Source organism: Stegostoma tigrinum, chromosome 34 (genome assembly GCF_030684315.1).
Source record: "Stegostoma tigrinum isolate sSteTig4 chromosome 34, sSteTig4.hap1, whole genome shotgun sequence".
In the NCBI taxonomy this organism is placed as follows: Eukaryota; Metazoa; Chordata; class Chondrichthyes; order Orectolobiformes; family Stegostomatidae; genus Stegostoma; species Stegostoma tigrinum.
This window is the reverse complement of record NC_081387.1, coordinates 20,881,042-20,898,676: the sequence shown is the minus strand read 5'-3', so window position 1 is coordinate 20,898,676 and position 17,635 is coordinate 20,881,042. Positions and strand designations below refer to the sequence as shown.

Here is a 17,635-nt window from a genome sequence, read left to right as displayed (position 1 = left end):
GCGTCACCCATTTAAATTACATTTTTGAGCTTGTCGATCCCGTAGCTCCCCTTTTGCCAAGACCATGCAATAGAGAAAAGAATCAAAACCTTTTTCCTTGTGGGATATATTGTTGAGCTTTTTAAAATTTGGCATTCTTGAATTTGCTCTGATGAGTGCAAGAAAAATAGTTACGGCAACATTGGTTGGCTGAGGAGCACTTCTGAGGTTGTGCAAGGCACTATATAAATGCAGTTTCCTTTCTTTTCTTGCAGAGGGGTGTCGTTTGGGAGGAAGTGCTGATCATGCTCCCAGACCACGTGAATCTCATTCTTTTGAGCGCTACGGTTCCCAATACCCTGGAGTTTGCCGACTGGATCGGGTGAGCTGTTTGCTTCCAAGCCTTAGAATAAAGGAGACTGCCACCCACCCTTCTCCATGCTCTGCGACTCCCCTCAAGGAGCCTTCTGGAGGACGAGGGGTGTGGATAAACCACTGGCTTGAATTTCGACTCTTACATTGCTGATTTAAAAGTAAATTGAACCCAGAATTGAATAACTGTTCTCGCTGCAAGAAAGCAGAGTCCTGATTTTAGCAAAGGCTGGTTGAGCACTTCCAGTAAAGATTTTGATCTGATTTGTGAGTCTGCTCCCTCATTCAGTAAGGTCATGTCTTGTGTTTTTACCTCAACTCCATGCTGTCCCCATATTCTGCAGATCTTTTGCTATCCAAAAATCTAGCAATCTCTTTACACATGGGAAATGACTGAAATTCACATATATTCGTGGAGATTCAAAGATTCACAACCCTTTTAAGAGATGCATGTTCCCCTTTTTTGTTCTGAGACTGGTGCCCTTATATCTTGACTCTCAAACAAGAGGGAATAAGCTCTCAGCATCTGTTTTCAGCGTTCTGGGAACTTTGTTTCAATGAGATCCCCTTCGTTCTTCTGAACTTTGTGAAATATACTTTCTCCCCTCCAAGGGCATTCCACTAATCTCAGAAACTAGCCCAGTGAACCTACGTGGCACTCCCTTACAGCTGCTCCGTCCTTCCCTAGGTAAGGAGAGTAGTCCTGTTGTGCTCTCGTAAAGGCCTGATACAATCTACAGTCATGTAATCCCTGCAGAAGCAGGCTATTCAGCACATCAAGTTCATACTGACCCTCGATAAAGCATCCCATCCACACCCCCACCCCCACCTATCCCTGTAACTACCTATCCTGCACATCCCTGGATACTACGGGGCAATTTAGCGTAGCCAATCCACCTTAACCTGCACATCTTTGGACTGTGGAGGAATTGGAAGGAAACCCGTGCAGACACAGGCGGAACATACCAACTCCATGTAGACAGTCACCTGAGGCTGGAATCAAACCTGGATCCTGTGCTAACCACTGAGCCATCATGGCGCCCATGGTCCGACTTCTTCACTCTTAAACGCCAGACTTCTGACTCCAGAGAACTCGAGACTGAGGTCTAGTACAGGGGCAGTACAGAAAACAGTCCCCTCAAATGCTGCAAGATCGAATAATGTTGGCCAAACAGACTTGAAGTAGGTCAGGAAAATGCCATAGTATGTACAGAAAGTAGGGAGAGAGTTGTTAACTAACTGAAACTGTATTGTTGGTATGCCGTTCTTGGAGTACATTGTTTACCCTGTTCTGTCAGGGCTATCCAGAGCAGAACCTTTCTTAACTTATTTTTGGCCTTGAGACTCTGCATTGCTGGTTTTGCAGTGGCTGAGAAGTTGTGTTTAGGTCTCTTTCCTGTCTCCCAGCCTCCCCCATACTCATAAAAAAAGCTTTCTAGTGACTTCAGAGTTTGCACTCTCCTGCCCTCTCTTTGCCAAGTAGGCAGCCCCTAATCTGGGTCCTTATTCCCATCCACCCTACAGGAGGATAAAGAAGAAGAAGATCTATGTGATCAGCACCATGAAGAGGCCAGTGCCTCTGGAGCATCATCTGTATACGGGTAACAGCCAGAAGACTCAGAATGAACTCTTCCTACTGCTCGACGCTCAGGGGAACTTCCTCACCAAGGCGTGAGTCTGAAGCCTATGTGTGTGCATGTCTGTGGGTCACTGTCAAGGGATGGTCAGTACTGAAGAAATTCTGCACTGTTGGGATGGGTACTGACTAATGAGGGAGTGCCACGTTGTTGAAGATACCGTTTGTTGCTAAAGCAAGGCCCCGTTTCCTCCTCCTCTCGAACCTCATCTCTGTTTTTAAGGGTCTTGCCCCTGTTCTTTCCTTATTTTTAAAAATTCATTTGTGGGATGTGGGCCTTGCTGACTGGGTCATTTACTGTCTGTCGTCAGTTGCTGTTGAGAAAGTGATGTGCTGCCTCTTGAACCACTGCAGTCCATTTGGCTTAGGGAGGCCCTCTAACTGCTGTTACTTTTTACTCCCCTGGTTCTGTGGAACTCTGAGGTCTGTGCGTGGCACCAGATTCAGAAAGCGGGAGCCTATTCATTGGTTGGGGGGGGGGGGAGGAGGAGGAGGAGGAGGAGGAGGAGAAATGCATTGACACCCATGCAGTTGTGGGGGGGGCGGAGGGGATGCATTGACACCCACGCAGTCGTTGGAGGGGGGGGTGGTGGAATTCCCAGATTTGGACCCACTGACAGTGAAGGAGCAAGAGCACGTTTTCAAGTCGAGATTGTGTGTAGAGGGGGAGCTTGGAGGGGAATTTAAAGGCAGTGGTATCCCTCATAAGCTGCTATCCTTGTCCTTTCACAAGGATATGTTTGTTAGTTTTGGAAAGTGTGGTCTTAAAGAGCCTTGCTTGAATTATTACATAGATGATAATATTAGTAAATGTGAGGGTAGCCATTGTATTTACACCCTTCCATATCCCACTTTGTGAACTAGTTCAGTCCAGATATTGCGGTAGGTCTGTCCCCAGTGCAATCACGATTTTGCCCTTCCCTCCCTTGCAGATACTATGCAGCAGTTGAAGCCAAGAAGGAACGTAGCAGTAAGCACTCTCAGTCTTTTGGAGCCAAGCAGCCAGTGTACTACGGAGGGTTGAGCCAGGTGAGGCCATTGTATCTTTGGTGATAAAAATGATGCTCTCAAACACCCCTACCTCTGACAAAGCCTCTTTCTCCTCTTCTGGGAGTGACTTTCTGCACCAGTTGCTGGAAGGAAGTTTGCATGTCCAGTAGGCATTGAAAGAGGCAAATGGTTTTGGGCGTTAATGGTGAGAGGATTCGAGTACAAGAGCAAGTTTGTTGCTGTAATGCCAATTTTGCTCGGAATTAAACTCAATAGTCTGCCCAGCTGGCTGCTGTTGATCCCGAATGGAAGAACTAAATGGGAATCCAAACGGGACAGCCCTTTTTTTTCCCCAAATGTGAATCCTGAATAAATTTGCTTTGCAAACAGTGGGGATTGTGTGAGCAGTCAGTCCACAGCTATATCCAGTTGAGTGTCTTACCACAATCTCAGCCCCAATAAATATCTTTCTGCAATTCACTGGGTGCAGGATAAGAGCGTGTGGTTATCCCTGATTGACATGCTGAGGAAGAAAGACAGCCTTCCCATTGTGGCGTTCACCTTCTCACGGAACCGCTGTGATGAGAATGCCAACATGCTCACCACCGTCGACCTCACCAGCACCGTGGAGAAGAGCGAGATCCACATTTTCTTCCAGAAGTGCATCTCCCGGTTAAAGGGCACGGACAGAGAGCTACCACAGGTATGTGTTGGTGAGGCTGTGTCTTTAAATCTCAGCTCAATGTAGAGTTGAACAGCACCACACCTGTCAGGAGTGATGAGGAATTAAATGAATGCACTGGATCCATCATTACCTCTTTGGGTTTGTGTGGACGGAACGTAAATGCAGAAAAAACCATTCAGCCGCTGAAGCCTGCACTATCGCTGGTCGTCCACCTCATTACCGTTTTTCCACCCTGTCCCCTCATCTCTTTGATAATATTAATATCCAGAAATCTACCCATCTTTGTCTTGAATATACTCAATGACTAGTGCCCGCAGCTTTCTGGAATACTGAATTTTAAAAATTTTCCCTCCTTCTCATCTCAGTCGTTTTTTCTTGTTTTTTTTTTGAGACTCTGCCCTCACCCAAAGGAACCATCCTGCCTGTGTTTGCCATGTTTAGTCCTTTCAGTAGTTTGTGTTTTCAATGAGGATTAGACGGCTTAAGTTATAAGGAGAGGCTGAGTAGGCAGGGGACTGTTTTTCACTGGACTGGAGAAGATGGAGAGGTGACCTTCGAGAGGTTTACAAAATCATGATGGGTATAGATAAGGTGTCTTTTCCCTAGAGCAGGAGATGGAAAGACTTTAGGGCTTATATTTAAGATGAGAGGAATCAGACTTAAAGAATACAAAGGATAGGATTCTTGGCAGTGTGGAAGAACAGCGGGATCTTGGTGTGCAGATACATAGATCCCTTAAAATGGCCACCCAAGTGGACAGGGTTGTTAAGAAAGCATATGGTGTTTTGGCTTTCATTAACAGGGGGATTGAGTTTAAGAGTCGTGAGATCTTGTTGCAGCTCTATAAAACTTTGGTTAGACCGCACTTGGAATACTGCATCCAGTTCTGGTCGCCCTATTATAGGAAAGATGTGGATGCTTTGGAGAGGGTTCAGAGGAGGTTTACCAGGATGCTGCCTGGACTGGAGGGCTTATCTTATGAAGAGAGGTTGACTGAGCTCGGTCTCTTTTCATTGGAGAAAAGGAGGAGGAGAGGGGACCTAATTGAGGTATACAAGATAATGAGAGGCATAGATAGAGTTGATAGCCAGAGACTATTTCCCAGGGCAGAAATGGCTAGCACGAGGGGTCATAGTTTTAAGCTGGATGGAGGAAAGTATAGAGGGGATGTCAGAGGTGGGTTCTTTACACAGAGTTGTGAGAGCATGGAATGCGTTGCCAGCAGCAGTTGTGGAAGCAAGGTCATTGGTGACATTTAAGAGACTGCTGGACATGCATATGGTCACAGAAATTTGAGGGTGCACACATGAGGATCAATGGTCGCCACAACATTGTGGACTGAAGGGCCTGTTCTATGTTCTATGTTCTAATACGTGGGAGTAGTTTTTCTGGCATACAGGGAGTGGTTCATGTGTGGAATGAACTTGCAGAGGAAGTGATAGATGTGGGTATGTTTGCAACGTTTAAAAGCCCTTTTGGTATGTGAATAAGAAATGTTTGGAGGGAGATGGGCCAAGTACAGACAGGTGGGACTAGTTTAATTTGAAATTGCAGTTGGCATGGACGAGACTTTCTAATCCGGGTCCAGTCTCCTCCATCTCTCTTCAGAGGACAGTCTCAGGAAACAGTCTGGTGAATCTTTACTGCATGACTTCTGTGTCAAGTATATCCTTTTCGCGAAGGCTGGTATCCCATCATCAAGGCACCCTTTATTGACATGTGCACAGTACATGATATTGAGCTAGTTCCTGGAGTGAGCAGAACCCTGGCATTCCTATTTATATCTGTCAGCCAGGGATCCATAATTGGGCCAAGTTAACAGCTCCAATCAGGGTACGCTGATTCTGAGGTCTACGTAGCTGACCTTGTTCCAAGCACTACACTGTGAGGATGGAGTCCAATATCCTCTTGCTTAGGGTTACTGATAGTGAGTTGAAGCCTAGTGTTTTTTTTATTTTTGCCTTGAGCTACAAACAGTGAGGAGGGCTTCTATTCTTTTGTGCCTGGGGTTACAGACAGCGAGATGAGATTCAGTATTTTCCCCCTGGGTTACAGACAGACAGGATTTGGTGTGTTCACTGGGATTGTGTCACAAGAAGTGCTTGGCTCCATGCCACCTCCAGAATATGCTGACACTGAAGCATATTATTAGACTGAATGTTCATCATGAGATGTTGATTCCTTTGCCAGATTTGTTGGAGCAATTTTGTTTTTTAAAAGAAAAGTCTCATTTGTGTTTCTTTTGGACAGGTCCTTCAGATGGTGGAGCTTCTGAAGCGGGGAATTGGTGTCCATCACAGTGGAATCCTTCCAATCCTGAAGGAGGTTATTGAGATGCTGTTTACCAGGGGACTTGTAAAGGTATAACATTATACTGTGTGAACAGTAACTCACCCACTTTCCCCAGACTTCCTACTCCTTTAGAGACCTTTTTCTTTTCCTCAAACTTCTGCCTGTGGGAGAGAATTTCAAAGGTTGTCGACCCTCTGAGCAGAGAAATTCCTCCTAGAACTGTGTTCCTTGTTTCTAGCCTTTTTGAAAAGAGGAACACCTTCTCAACATCTACCTTGCCAGGCCCCCCCCTCAGCGTGTTTTACATTTCAGTATAAACGCATCTTGTTCTGAGCTGCAGTGATTGTTGGCCCGACCTTCTCTGCCTTTCCATCTCGGGAGTGAACCTTCTCTGAAGTGCTTTCATTGCCTGCCTAAGAAAGATGACCAAAACCAAACACAGTCTTCTAGGGTCGGTTGTAAAAAGATTCAACCTACTTGTGAAGGGTTTTGGAGATGTTGATGTTGCTCCTCTTTGAATAGAAAAAGTGAAGAGGAGATTTGATAGAGAAATGGTCTGTCATAGCTAAACACACAATAACATCAAAGGGCACAGACTTTAGATAAATTGGTCAAAGGTCCAGAGGCAAGAATCCAAAGACGACCATTCAATGAATAGATGGGGTTTGCAGTGTACTGCTTGAAAAGGTGGTAGAAACAGATACAGTAGAGTTCTTCTGCAAGAAATTGGATCAATACCTGCATTAGGAAAAATATAGTGGGAATATTGGGAAGAGTGCAGATGTGGAACTAAGTGGATTGCTTTTCAAAGAGAACGCACGGCTCCGTTTTGATGCTGTGCTGTCGTATGACTGTAGGATTTGTCTGTATCTTCCTCTGCCTTACACCATAGAGTGAATAATTGAGGTAAGCGGGCCTATGGAAGTATTGATGCACCAATGTAGCATTCAACAATGTGTGTTAGAGTTTATATCACAGGGTAATTTTAATTTTTTTTTGCCATGTGGTACAGATTCTCTTTGCAACTGAGACCTTTGCGATGGGAGTGAATATGCCTGCCAGAACTGTGGTGTTCGACACAATCCGCAAACATGACGGGACAAATTTTCGAGACCTGACACCAGGTAATGCTGTGAAACCCCTTTCCTCCCCTCCCCATACATGACAGGACTTGGTCACATTATGGAGGCAGACCACCAAATAAAAGTGGAGAGGTGTAGTGAGAATAAGGAGACATAGTCCAATCTTGTGGTGGTGGGGGGGAAATGTAATTAGGTGGGGGATGACAAGTAGAGATATGGAGTGAGAGGAAAAATTGAATGGAGTGGTGAGGTCTGGATGCCATTATTTCCCTTAAATATTGGCATTCATTGGTAACACCAGGCCCAATGGGGAATACTAATGACCAGAGAACTCCCCTCATGACTACCCAAAGCCTGTCCACAAGTGGTAACGAGGCAGAAGGATGATGAAATGTACACTACCTGAGTGAGTTGTGATCGAGCATCGCTTGAGAAGCTTGATATCCAGGACAAAGCATATCGCTTAGCAGACACCTCAAATCACCACCTTTTAAACGTTCACTTGCTGGCAACAGCTTGTACAATCTACAAGATTCCTTGTAGCAATTCACCAAGACACCTTTAACAGCACTTACCAAATCATGATCTCTGCCACCTCAAAAGATAGCACCACTAGATGCATGAGACCACCACCATCGCTGCCTTGACCACCACCTTCGAAGTCAGGATGGTGTTTGATTCTAAGTATGTTGCCATTCCTTCACTGTTGCTGGGTTGCAGTATGGGAGCTGTGTCCTAATAGCAGAAGTGGATGAGCGCTGTATAACATGGGTTGCAGCAGTACAAGGAGGTGGCTGAGTAGCTTCACCTTGTGGCAGCTAAGGATGGGGAGTAAACTGAGTTTGTCAATGAATTAAAAATCTCTTGCATGTTTTTTCACTCCCACTGCTACTGTCTCGCATTGCATTTTGCTGTGGCCTCACTTGCTGCATAGAATTGCAGAACAATACAGCACAGAATGAGACTGTTCAGTCCATCTTGCTTGCACTAACTGTTCCAAAGAACAGTTATTTACAGTTCCAACTTTTGTTGTCCATTGCCCTAAACGTACCTCGTAGAATAGTTAGAACAGGGAAGACAGCCACTCAGCCTGTCAAGTCTGTGCTAGCTCTCTGCTATCATGGCATGTCTCACACATCTATTTTGCACCATCCTGTCAAAATTGCAGCATTTACTACAGCTGCTCCAGCATTCAACTGCACTTCAATCAACTCCCCTTTCTGCTGCTGTCCACTTTGTCTTGTGTAAGAGATCCCTGATTTTTCAGCTCTGATGAAGTGGACAAAATCCTAGCATTTTCCTATCTTGCAATTAGTCGCATCTTCATTTGTCTTGCCTTCTACATATGGAAGATTTAGCGTACATCTTAACATCCATGTTTCAACAGTCCCTGTTTTCTTCCATAAATCTTTATCTATAGTCTGAGACGCGGAGGAAAGTGGCTGCCAGGTTGCATCTTTCAAGTTTTTCTTTGTGACGATCTTGAGCTTTCTTGCTAACACTTAATGGGTTAGTGGCAAAGAAAATAGTTCCACCGTCAGCCATGATCAGAATGAGGAGTCATCACTATAGTGGTGACTGATCAATCTGGTATGGCAATTTTGGGAGAGGTGCCTTTACCAGAGACTGGTGAGAATGGGCATTCTACCAGTGCAGGGTGAAGGTGAAGTAATTAGTGCAGATACATCTAACGGTAGAGTGAGTCAACATGAGGGAGAAAGCAATAGTAGGATGTGTGTTGCCGAGTGTCATAGAGATGTACAGCACAGAAAATGACCTGTTCAATCCAATTCGTCCATCAGCTATCCTAAAATAATCTAGACCCATTTGCTAGCATTTGGCCCATATCCCTCTAAACTCTTCGTATTTATATACCCATCCAGATGCCTTTTTTAAATGTCTTAATTGTACTAGACTCCACCACTTCCTCTGGTCACCCCTTTGCTGCCGAGGCTCCAGTGAAAATAGCCCTAGCCTATTGAGCCCCTCTATAGCTCAAACTCTGTAACCCCAGCATTGTGAAATGAAGAGAACTGGAAGCATATATGGAGTATAAGCTCTGACACAGGTTGGCTTGAATCAGTGCAGCTGTTTGGACATTATGTCTGAATGGCCTGGCTCTAACTTTTGACATTATGCCCCTTTGCTTGAAGTTCCCTCCTCAAAGTAAAATGGTTTCGCTCTATTAACAATTCTGTCAGTTCAGTTAAGGACTGGCTAGTTCAGCCAAACCAGCATTAATGACCGAGATAACAAGGTGTGTAGGGCTGGATGAACACGGCAGGCCAAGCAGCATCTTACCTGCTCCTGAGATGCTGCTTGGCCTGCTGTGTTCATCCAGCTCTACACCTTGTTATCTCGGATTTACAGCATCTGCAGTTCCTATTTTCTCTGACTCAGCATTAATAACTGAGTTCAAAGCACACCATGGCAAATAGGGAATTAAAATTCATTCATTTGAAATCTAGAATAAAAGGCTTGCATCAGTAATGTTGTTCAAGATTGACATTTAAAAACCCATTCAAGTTCACTTGAAGGAAATTTGCCAGCCTTCCTTGGGCTGACCTAATGACTCCACACATGCAAACAACATGGTTGACTCTTGAATGCCCTTTTGAAGTGGCCTGGCAAATCTCTGCATTGTATGTTAAGAAGGCTGTTGGTGTGGATAATACTCTGCATGTTCAACAGTGCTTCACATTTGATTAAATGTAAAATGAAAGCTCCTTTCTTACCACTGTTTAATCTTCGGTACTGAAATAAATCGAAACAGAATCTTCAAATCCTGTCCTGACTGCTTAACCCATTTCTAATCCTCCGCCTGTGACACTTTTTGTACTCCTTGCAGGCGAATATATTCAGATGGCTGGGAGGGCAGGAAGGAGAGGACTGGACACAACTGGGATGGTCATTATCCTGTGCAAGTCTGGGGTCCATGAGATGGCTGACCTCCACAAGATGATGTTGGTAAGAAATGCACTTGGAGGGCCTGGGGAGAGCGGTTGCGATGCGATTCAATCTTGGAAACCGGCTAGTTCCGAAAGAGTCTTCATGACCCTTGTGACCTTGTGTGTTGCATGAGAAATGGAGCAGTTTGTCAGTCATTCAGTTCCGTTGTTTGCGTATTTTGCTGTGCAGAATGGTCACCCTGGAATGCTTTTGCCTCAACTCTCCAATTTCTAGCTTTAGTTCAAAACAGCTTAACCTTTTCCTTTGTGTTCTTTCACTCTGTCTTGCCCTTCTCTGCTTCTTTTGCCCTTTTGCTGTTCCTTTTGCTAACTCTTTCCTGTTATCCAGGTTGCTTAGTGCAGGCCTCCAGTGCATGTGTGTATTGTTGCAGGGAAAGCCAACACTGCTGCAGTCACAGTTCCGTCTGACCTACACCATGATCCTGAACCTGCTGCGGGTGGAAGCACTCCGGGTGGAGGACATGATGAAGCGGAGTTTCTCAGAGTTCCACACCAGGAAGGATGCCAAGGTACAGCCACAGACTATCAGAGCCTTTTTAAGGACTTATTTGCTCTCAAGCAGATGTAAATATTACACTTGCCCTATCTGACTTGTAGTTTTTTTTAACATTTGTTCGAGATGTCTTAGCTGGGCCAGCATTTATTCCCAATTGCTAATTACCCTTTAAGGTGCTGGTGAGCTCTGGAACTGCTGCAGTCTGTTTGCTGTCAGTAGACCCACTGGTGTTTGGGAGGGTATTCCAGGATTTTGACTCTGCAGTGCTGTAAGGGACAGCAATATGTTTCCAAGTCAGGTTGATGATTGACTTGGAGGGGAACTTGGATTCGGTGGTATTCCCATGTATCTGCTGCTCTTGTCCTTCCAGGTGGAAGTGCTAGGAGTTTGGAAGGTGCTATCTAAGGTGTCTTGGTGAATTTCTGAACTGCATTTTGCAAATGGTACAGACTGTTGCTGTTGAGCATAGGTAGATGGAATGATTGCCACTCAAGTGAACTGCTTTGTCATGGATGGTGTTGAGTTCCTTGAAGCTGCATTCGTTAAGGCAAATGGGGAGTATTCCATAACACTCCTAACTTGTGCCCTGTAGAGGCTTTGGTAAGTCAGGTGATGAGTTACTGTCTGCAGGATTCCTAGCCTCTGACCTGCTCTTGCCCCCACTGTTTACATGGTTCATCCAGTTCAGTTTCTGACTGGTGACCTTTTGGATATTTTTGTGGGGATGTTATTCCCAGAATGGTATTCCCATTGAATATCAGGGCCAGGAGAGCTGCTGTCATGGTATGTTATGCTTGTTTGTATTGCACCATTCTTGCATGATCAGTGTAGTTCATCTGCACCCGCTCAGCGACATCCATCATTCTGCTTGCCCTAAGTAAACGTTTCTTTCTGCTGCCAATTACTGTAGTTTGTGAGCTCTGACCAAATGGTTGAAATGCTGGCACTTTCTTCCCTGTGTGTCACTTTATGAAGTTATTTTTGCTGTTGCAATTGCAATCACTACTTTTCTCATGTGGCCTATACATAGGTGCATCTTGGCACCCACATTTCAGAAGCCCGTGTTTTCTACCATTCATCTTTATTTATTAGTTTCTAAGGTGTACAGGAAAAGGGTCAGAATGTAGCAATTTGAACTTTTCTGTCTTGTTACAAGCTTGAGTTTTCTCCTTTCTTGAGATATGGCAAGGAAGCGTGATTGTAGTGCAAGAACAGAATAAATAGGAGCAGGGGTAGACCATTTGGCCCTTTTTCATCCTGCTCTACTTTTCAGTAAGGTCATGACTGATTCAATTGTTGCCTGAGCTCCACTTTATTCTTGTTGCACCCTTGTCCCTTAACACCCTAGTTTATCAAAAATCTATCTAGTTCAGTACTGAACGTATCCAGTGACCCTGCCTCCAATCATTTTGAGGAAGAGAATGCCACAGAATGACAACTCTCTGGAAGAAAATCGTTCTCCTTCGTCCAGTCTTAAATGAGAGTTGTTTTTTAGACTATGGCAGTCTGGTTTCCAGACTTTTCAACAAGGGGATTCATCTTTCCAGGATTAACCCTATCAGCTCTCCTCTGGATCTTGTTTCAGTAAGTCCACCCCTCAGCCTTCCACATGTCACAGAGTATATGCCCAACCTGTCTAATCTCTTTTTTTTTTCCAGAAAGCAAAAATTTCATCTCAGAAATGAGGCGAATCAGTTTTCACTGAACTGCCCATGCAGTCATTCAATTCTTGCGTAAAGAGATGAAAACCAAACGCAGTGCTCCAGATATGTTCGGACTAAGCTGCAGTGACATCTTCCTGTGCAGCAACAGTCTCCTTCCTGTGGAAGAGTGAAGCGTGTTTGCGAAGGGCTAAATGACCTCTAGTACTTCCTATTTCTCATGTTGTGCCGTTATGTTTTGCAGATATATGAACAGCAGATTCAGGAGCTCACAAAGAAGCTGTCAAGCATGGATGAGGTGGAGTGCATTGGTCAGCTGAGTGACTTGGAGCACTATTATAATACAGTGCGGGAACTCCTATACACGAGGGATGCTCTGCAGGTAACGTGATGAGACAGAGCATAGACTCTCATTGTTTAAAGAATGGTGAAAGTTTCTGCTCTGCTGGTTTAATACCTCCTCTGTTTCATGTTACAGAAGAGCATCATGGAATCCACAAGTGCAGTCAAGGCACTGTCTGTTGGTAGAGTCCTGGTGGTTAAAAACCAGCGGCACAAGAATGCCCTGGGAGTGATCCTGCAGGTAAAACAGCTGGGGACATGGAGTTTAGCTGAACTGTTTGTGTTTGTTGTATGGAAGCCATCCACCTTAAATGATTGTTTGCTAACACCTTTGCTTTGAAGGTGACAGAAGTGTAGCCTCTGAATGGTTCTGATATGTCACTCGTGATTAGGGATGAAAACAGATTGCTCAATTGATTTCAGACCCACAGCAATGGGGTTGATTTTCAATTATCATCTGGGTAATTAGGGATGGCCCATCAATGCTGGCCTAGCTAGCTATGCCCCCATCCTGTGAATGGATTTAAGAAAAACAATGCTCAAACAGGAACTGTGTCACGAGAGCTTTTGTTTTACTGATTGAAGGAAGGGTTCTACTTCTATTCCCCAAGGGTCAACTTTGGAATGGGTCATAGGAGAGTGGTGAAAACTGATTGCTCAGTTCATTTCAGAACAGTAGTGAGGAACAAGCTGAATTTTATTGCTTCAATGAATATGTGCTGGTGTTGGACTGGGATGCAAAAACTCAGAAGTCACATGACACCAGGTTATAGTTCAACAGGTTTATTTGAAATCACAAGCTCTTTGAGCACTTGGGGATATGGAGGGAAGCACACCAGCACAGAATTTATGTGCAGCGTGATTTAATGGTAAGATGATTACAGGTAATTAAAGTTGTAAAAAGTTGGTACAAATGGTGTGAGTGGAGTGTCGACAAGTGAATAACAAGTCTTTGTTTGACACTTTTGATCACCTGCAATGTGAGTAAAGTCACCAATTAATTAATGCAGATGAGATAATTCCCAAAAAATTAAAAATAAGATGGTACTGGAGGCCAACAAAATAGCTAGCATAACATGATAGGTATCAGTCACATGGCGAGGGTCTAACCAAAGTAACAAGTAATTGACAAGTCTATAGACTAACTAAGGTAATTAGATTAAAGGTCATGCCTCTACCTGTCATTTACTCACACACTGTCTGACACCTTTTGATCACCTGCGAAGACTTGGCATTCATCCTGTCAACACTCCACAAAAACCATATCTTTCAAGCTTCTTTGTTATCTGGAATTATCTTACTATTATATCTCTGCCTATAAATTCTGTGCCTGTAAGCTTCCCTCCACTTCACCTGATGAAGGAGCAGTGCTCAAAAAGCTTGTGCTTTCAAATAAATCTGTTGACCAATAACCTAGTGTGATGTGATTTCTGACTCCATGACTTCATAAGACACTTTCATTCACCATCTCCATCATCACAGTTAAATTAGAAGATAACTTTTCAACGTGCACATAAATTCCTATGACCAAAAATTTAAAAAGTGGGAGAGATCTTTTTTATCAGTCTGCAATTTGGTGGACTGAATGGCCTTGCATATCGTAGCTTATTCTTTGTTCTCTATATTTTGATACAAAGAAAACTGAATTTGGAAGGGCCAATTTAAACACTGAAATTGAAAGTTTTTTTTGTTAAATAAGGAGCTAAAGGAAGTAAATATCATGATCAATGACAATCTGAGCAAATTACAGAAATGGCTTGAGGGGATGAGTGGCTGCCTCCTGTCCCTTTCTGAACGTTGGCTCATCAAATGCTGTCTCATGAACTGCAGGTTTGCACAGATTCCAGCAACCGGTCTTTCACCACTCTGGTCCTCTCGGAATCCAGGCAAGAGGAGACGGGGAAGGATTTTCAGGAATCACCTGTGGCACCTACTCCTGACTACCTCCTTGCCAATAAACTCTTCTTTCCTGAAGGTGAGTTTGTTGTGTAATCTCACATTGCACACCTCCACACTCCGAGCTGGCCGTCGCGAGATTTCAGTGATGCCCTGTCCCACCAGCAACCCGTACAACTAAATCAATGGAGTCATTTTGTAAAGTAACTGTGAGGGTTGATGAGGGCAGTGCTCGTTGGTGTGGCATACATGGACTTCTGCCTGATAAAAGTGCTGCAAATGAGATTTCTGTCAGCAAGGTAATTGCTCGTGTGAAAGCAGTGGTAACAGCTGCTAAAGTAATGTTCTGGGGACTGTGGTTTGAATCCTGTCTTGGTAGATGGTGCAATTTGAATTTAATAAAAATCTGGAATTAAGTGTCTAATGATGATCATGAATCCATCGTCAATTGTCAAGAAAAACTCATCTGATTCATTAATGTCCTTTTTAAGGAAGGGAGCTGCTGTTCTTACCTAGCCTGGCCTGCGTGTGATTTCAGACCCACGGCAATGTGGTTAATTCTCAATTGTCCTCTGTGTAATTAGGGATGGACCATCAATGCTGGTGCCTAGCCAGCTACACCCCCACCCTGTGAATGAATTTAAGAAAAACAATGCTCAAACAGGAACCGTGTCACGTGGGCTTTTGCTTTTCTGATTTAAGGGAAGCTTTCTGTTTCCATTCCCCTAGAGTCAGCTTTGGAATGGGCCATAGGAGAGTAACTACCTGTGGGAGATAATCCTGAGCCTGAACACTTGGAGAGATATACACAAAGTATATTGGGAGGGAGGAATCTGCAAGGGCTGGATTGACCTGTTGTTGATCCCTTCCCACCTGCCCAGGACCCTGTGGCCACGTGGTGGAGAAACTGACTGTCAAAGACATCGGCAGCATCACCGTTAAAACCCTGCGCATCAATGCTGACAAAATCATCGATGACTACAAGAAGAGGCAGATCCCTCGCTTCAGGTCAGTCACCCATCGCTGTCAATGGCATAACATGGAAAACACGTGATGTGCATGGGGGGTGTGGGGGCGGTGAAGTGTGAATTTCCAGTGGAGTAACGGATGGCTCTGGGGAGGGGCGTTGGGTGTGGTCCTCTGAACCCAGTGCCACTGCTTTCGCCCTGTGCCCCTCCCACAACAATACCCCCCCCCCCCCGCTTTCACTGGGACAGAGTCAGTGGCATACCAGAGTGAAGAAGCTGACTGAGTCCTCCCCCAAAAGCTAGCCACATGCCCAGACCACCCTTCCTTGCTCCCCTTTTTTTTCCCCCCCCACCCAACCCCCATTTGTCAGCATGACCTGTACCCCATCACCTGCAAACTTGTCTCCTTCTTGTTTCCCCCGCCCCAAGCATCCTCGCCACTTTTTCCTAATGCCACCATTTGAAGAGAGGGCAGTGCAGAGCGAGCTGTGGTTGCAGTTACCCATCTTGGTGCTGCCCTCTCCATGCCTGGGAATATCTAACAGAGCATCAATCTCTCCTTAGGAATGACCCCCCTGGCCCATCAGTCACCACTGCCACTCAGGAGCTCCTGCGGCTGGTTGAGGCCCACCCAGATGGCATTGCTGGCATGGACCCCATCGGTGACCTGCAGCTGAAGGACCTGGATCTGGTTGACAGCTACACCAGGGCGAGGAGACTCGAAGACTCTCTCAATGCATTTACCTGCATCCACAGCCCCAGGTTCTCCACCGAGGTACAGTTGTTTAGTCCCTTTGTCTCTCCCTGAGCCGTGTGGCTATCCGAGTGTCACCCTCCCATACACTCACCAGGGTGCTGTTTGCTGGGAGACCTTGACGGTAAGCACCAGCTGTTGCCTGACTATACGGGGCAGTGTACGGCAGAGCCTGCCATACTGTCTCCCATTGCTAACCAGTGGGCCAAGGTCCTGCTGCCACTTGATCTCTTGCTTTTCCTTACCCATTGACCCATTGTCTCTGATCTGTTTGCTGTGCTGTGGGCTGACTGCACAACTGCAGTCCCACACTGTAGGTGCCTCCTGATAACCTTGAAGTGGAAGGGCCAACTTCACAACTTGTTATCAGCAAATTTGGCTGCCATGCCTTGAGTTCAGTCATGTTAGACATTTAAGTAAAAATTGTAAGCAATTAAGACCTCAACACTGATCTCTGTGGCGCATCACTTGCTACATATTGCTGACATGATTAAGACCTGTTTATGCCTAATGTCCAATTCCTGTTACCCAACCAATTTTCTAATCATCTTACATGCTAGCTCCATATGCCATCAGTTTTCATTTCCCACAATAACCAAGAATTGGCACTTTTATGAAATGCTTTCTGGAAATCTCAGAATGGTATGTTCACTATCCTTTATCCACAGCCTTGTTGACTCTGCCTGGTTACCTTGAATGAATTAACAAAGTTAAAACAGGATGTTTAGATAGGAGCTTTTAATGGTTTATTTCCCCTGATAACACATGTTAAGCTAATTGACTTACACTTCAGAACCCAAGCAATTTTAATAAATCCAGCAAGTTTCCATCTGAATCTCTCCATACGCAAAGACAGTACTGGAGTGACTAATCCTTAATCGTCCATCTCCCTCTGACAGTGGTGAGATGGACGCTGAACTGGGGTAATCGCTGCTGATTTCTCTTGTCCATAGGGGCTTTCAGGAGCTCAGTTTGAGTATGGGTGTAGAGAGAGAGGAAACGAGGTGTTGGTGAGAAACTGATAGGAGTGAACTGCTGATGATTGGTTAATGTTCCCTGCAGTACACACGGATGCACGAGCGGATGACGATCAAAGATGAGCTGGAGCGACTCCGTTTCCTGGTGTCGGACCGGAGCCTGATGCTGCTTCCAGAGTATGAGCAGAGAGTTAATGTAAGTTAATGTAGGAGCTCGGTGAGATACAGCCAAGGTACAGGATTGGGGATCGGAACTCAGCAAGAGAGACCCAAGGGATTGGAGGGGCTTGAGGGAGTCAGTGAGAGCACGCTGGGGGTGGGATTAAACGAGAGAGGTGGGAGGGATGGTCACTGCATGAGATACAGGGGATTGTGGACAGTCCATAAGAGTAGTGGGAAAGGGATGGGATGGGTGGCAAGGTTAGTGAGAAAGAGCCAGGGGAGGGTGTGGCTGTTAGTAAGAGAGAGCAAGGGCATGGAGTGTGTGGTAGGTGGTCGGCGTGGATTGTCAGTGAGGGGGGCAGGGGATGGAGTTG

At 45.2% G+C, this 17,635-nt stretch overlaps 1 protein-coding gene across 1 annotated transcript in view; it reads left to right on the top strand.

Annotated features, from left to right (window-relative positions):
* Positions 1–17,635, top strand: part of skic2 (SKI2 subunit of superkiller complex) — a 44,912-nt gene that overhangs the window by 23,309 nt on the left and 3,968 nt on the right. The window contains exons 13-26 of the mRNA XM_048520086.2: positions 255–361; positions 1,876–2,022; positions 2,920–3,016; positions 3,468–3,680; positions 5,913–6,023; positions 6,967–7,078; positions 9,885–10,003; positions 10,377–10,514; positions 12,407–12,544; positions 12,641–12,745; positions 14,335–14,479; positions 15,282–15,408; positions 15,933–16,143; positions 17,185–17,295. Of these exons, the coding sequence (XP_048376043.1) occupies positions 255–361; positions 1,876–2,022; positions 2,920–3,016; positions 3,468–3,680; positions 5,913–6,023; positions 6,967–7,078; positions 9,885–10,003; positions 10,377–10,514; positions 12,407–12,544; positions 12,641–12,745; positions 14,335–14,479; positions 15,282–15,408; positions 15,933–16,143; positions 17,185–17,295 (1,881 nt within the window). The remainder of the gene's footprint in view (positions 1–254; positions 362–1,875; positions 2,023–2,919; positions 3,017–3,467; positions 3,681–5,912; positions 6,024–6,966; positions 7,079–9,884; positions 10,004–10,376; positions 10,515–12,406; positions 12,545–12,640; positions 12,746–14,334; positions 14,480–15,281; positions 15,409–15,932; positions 16,144–17,184; positions 17,296–17,635) is intronic.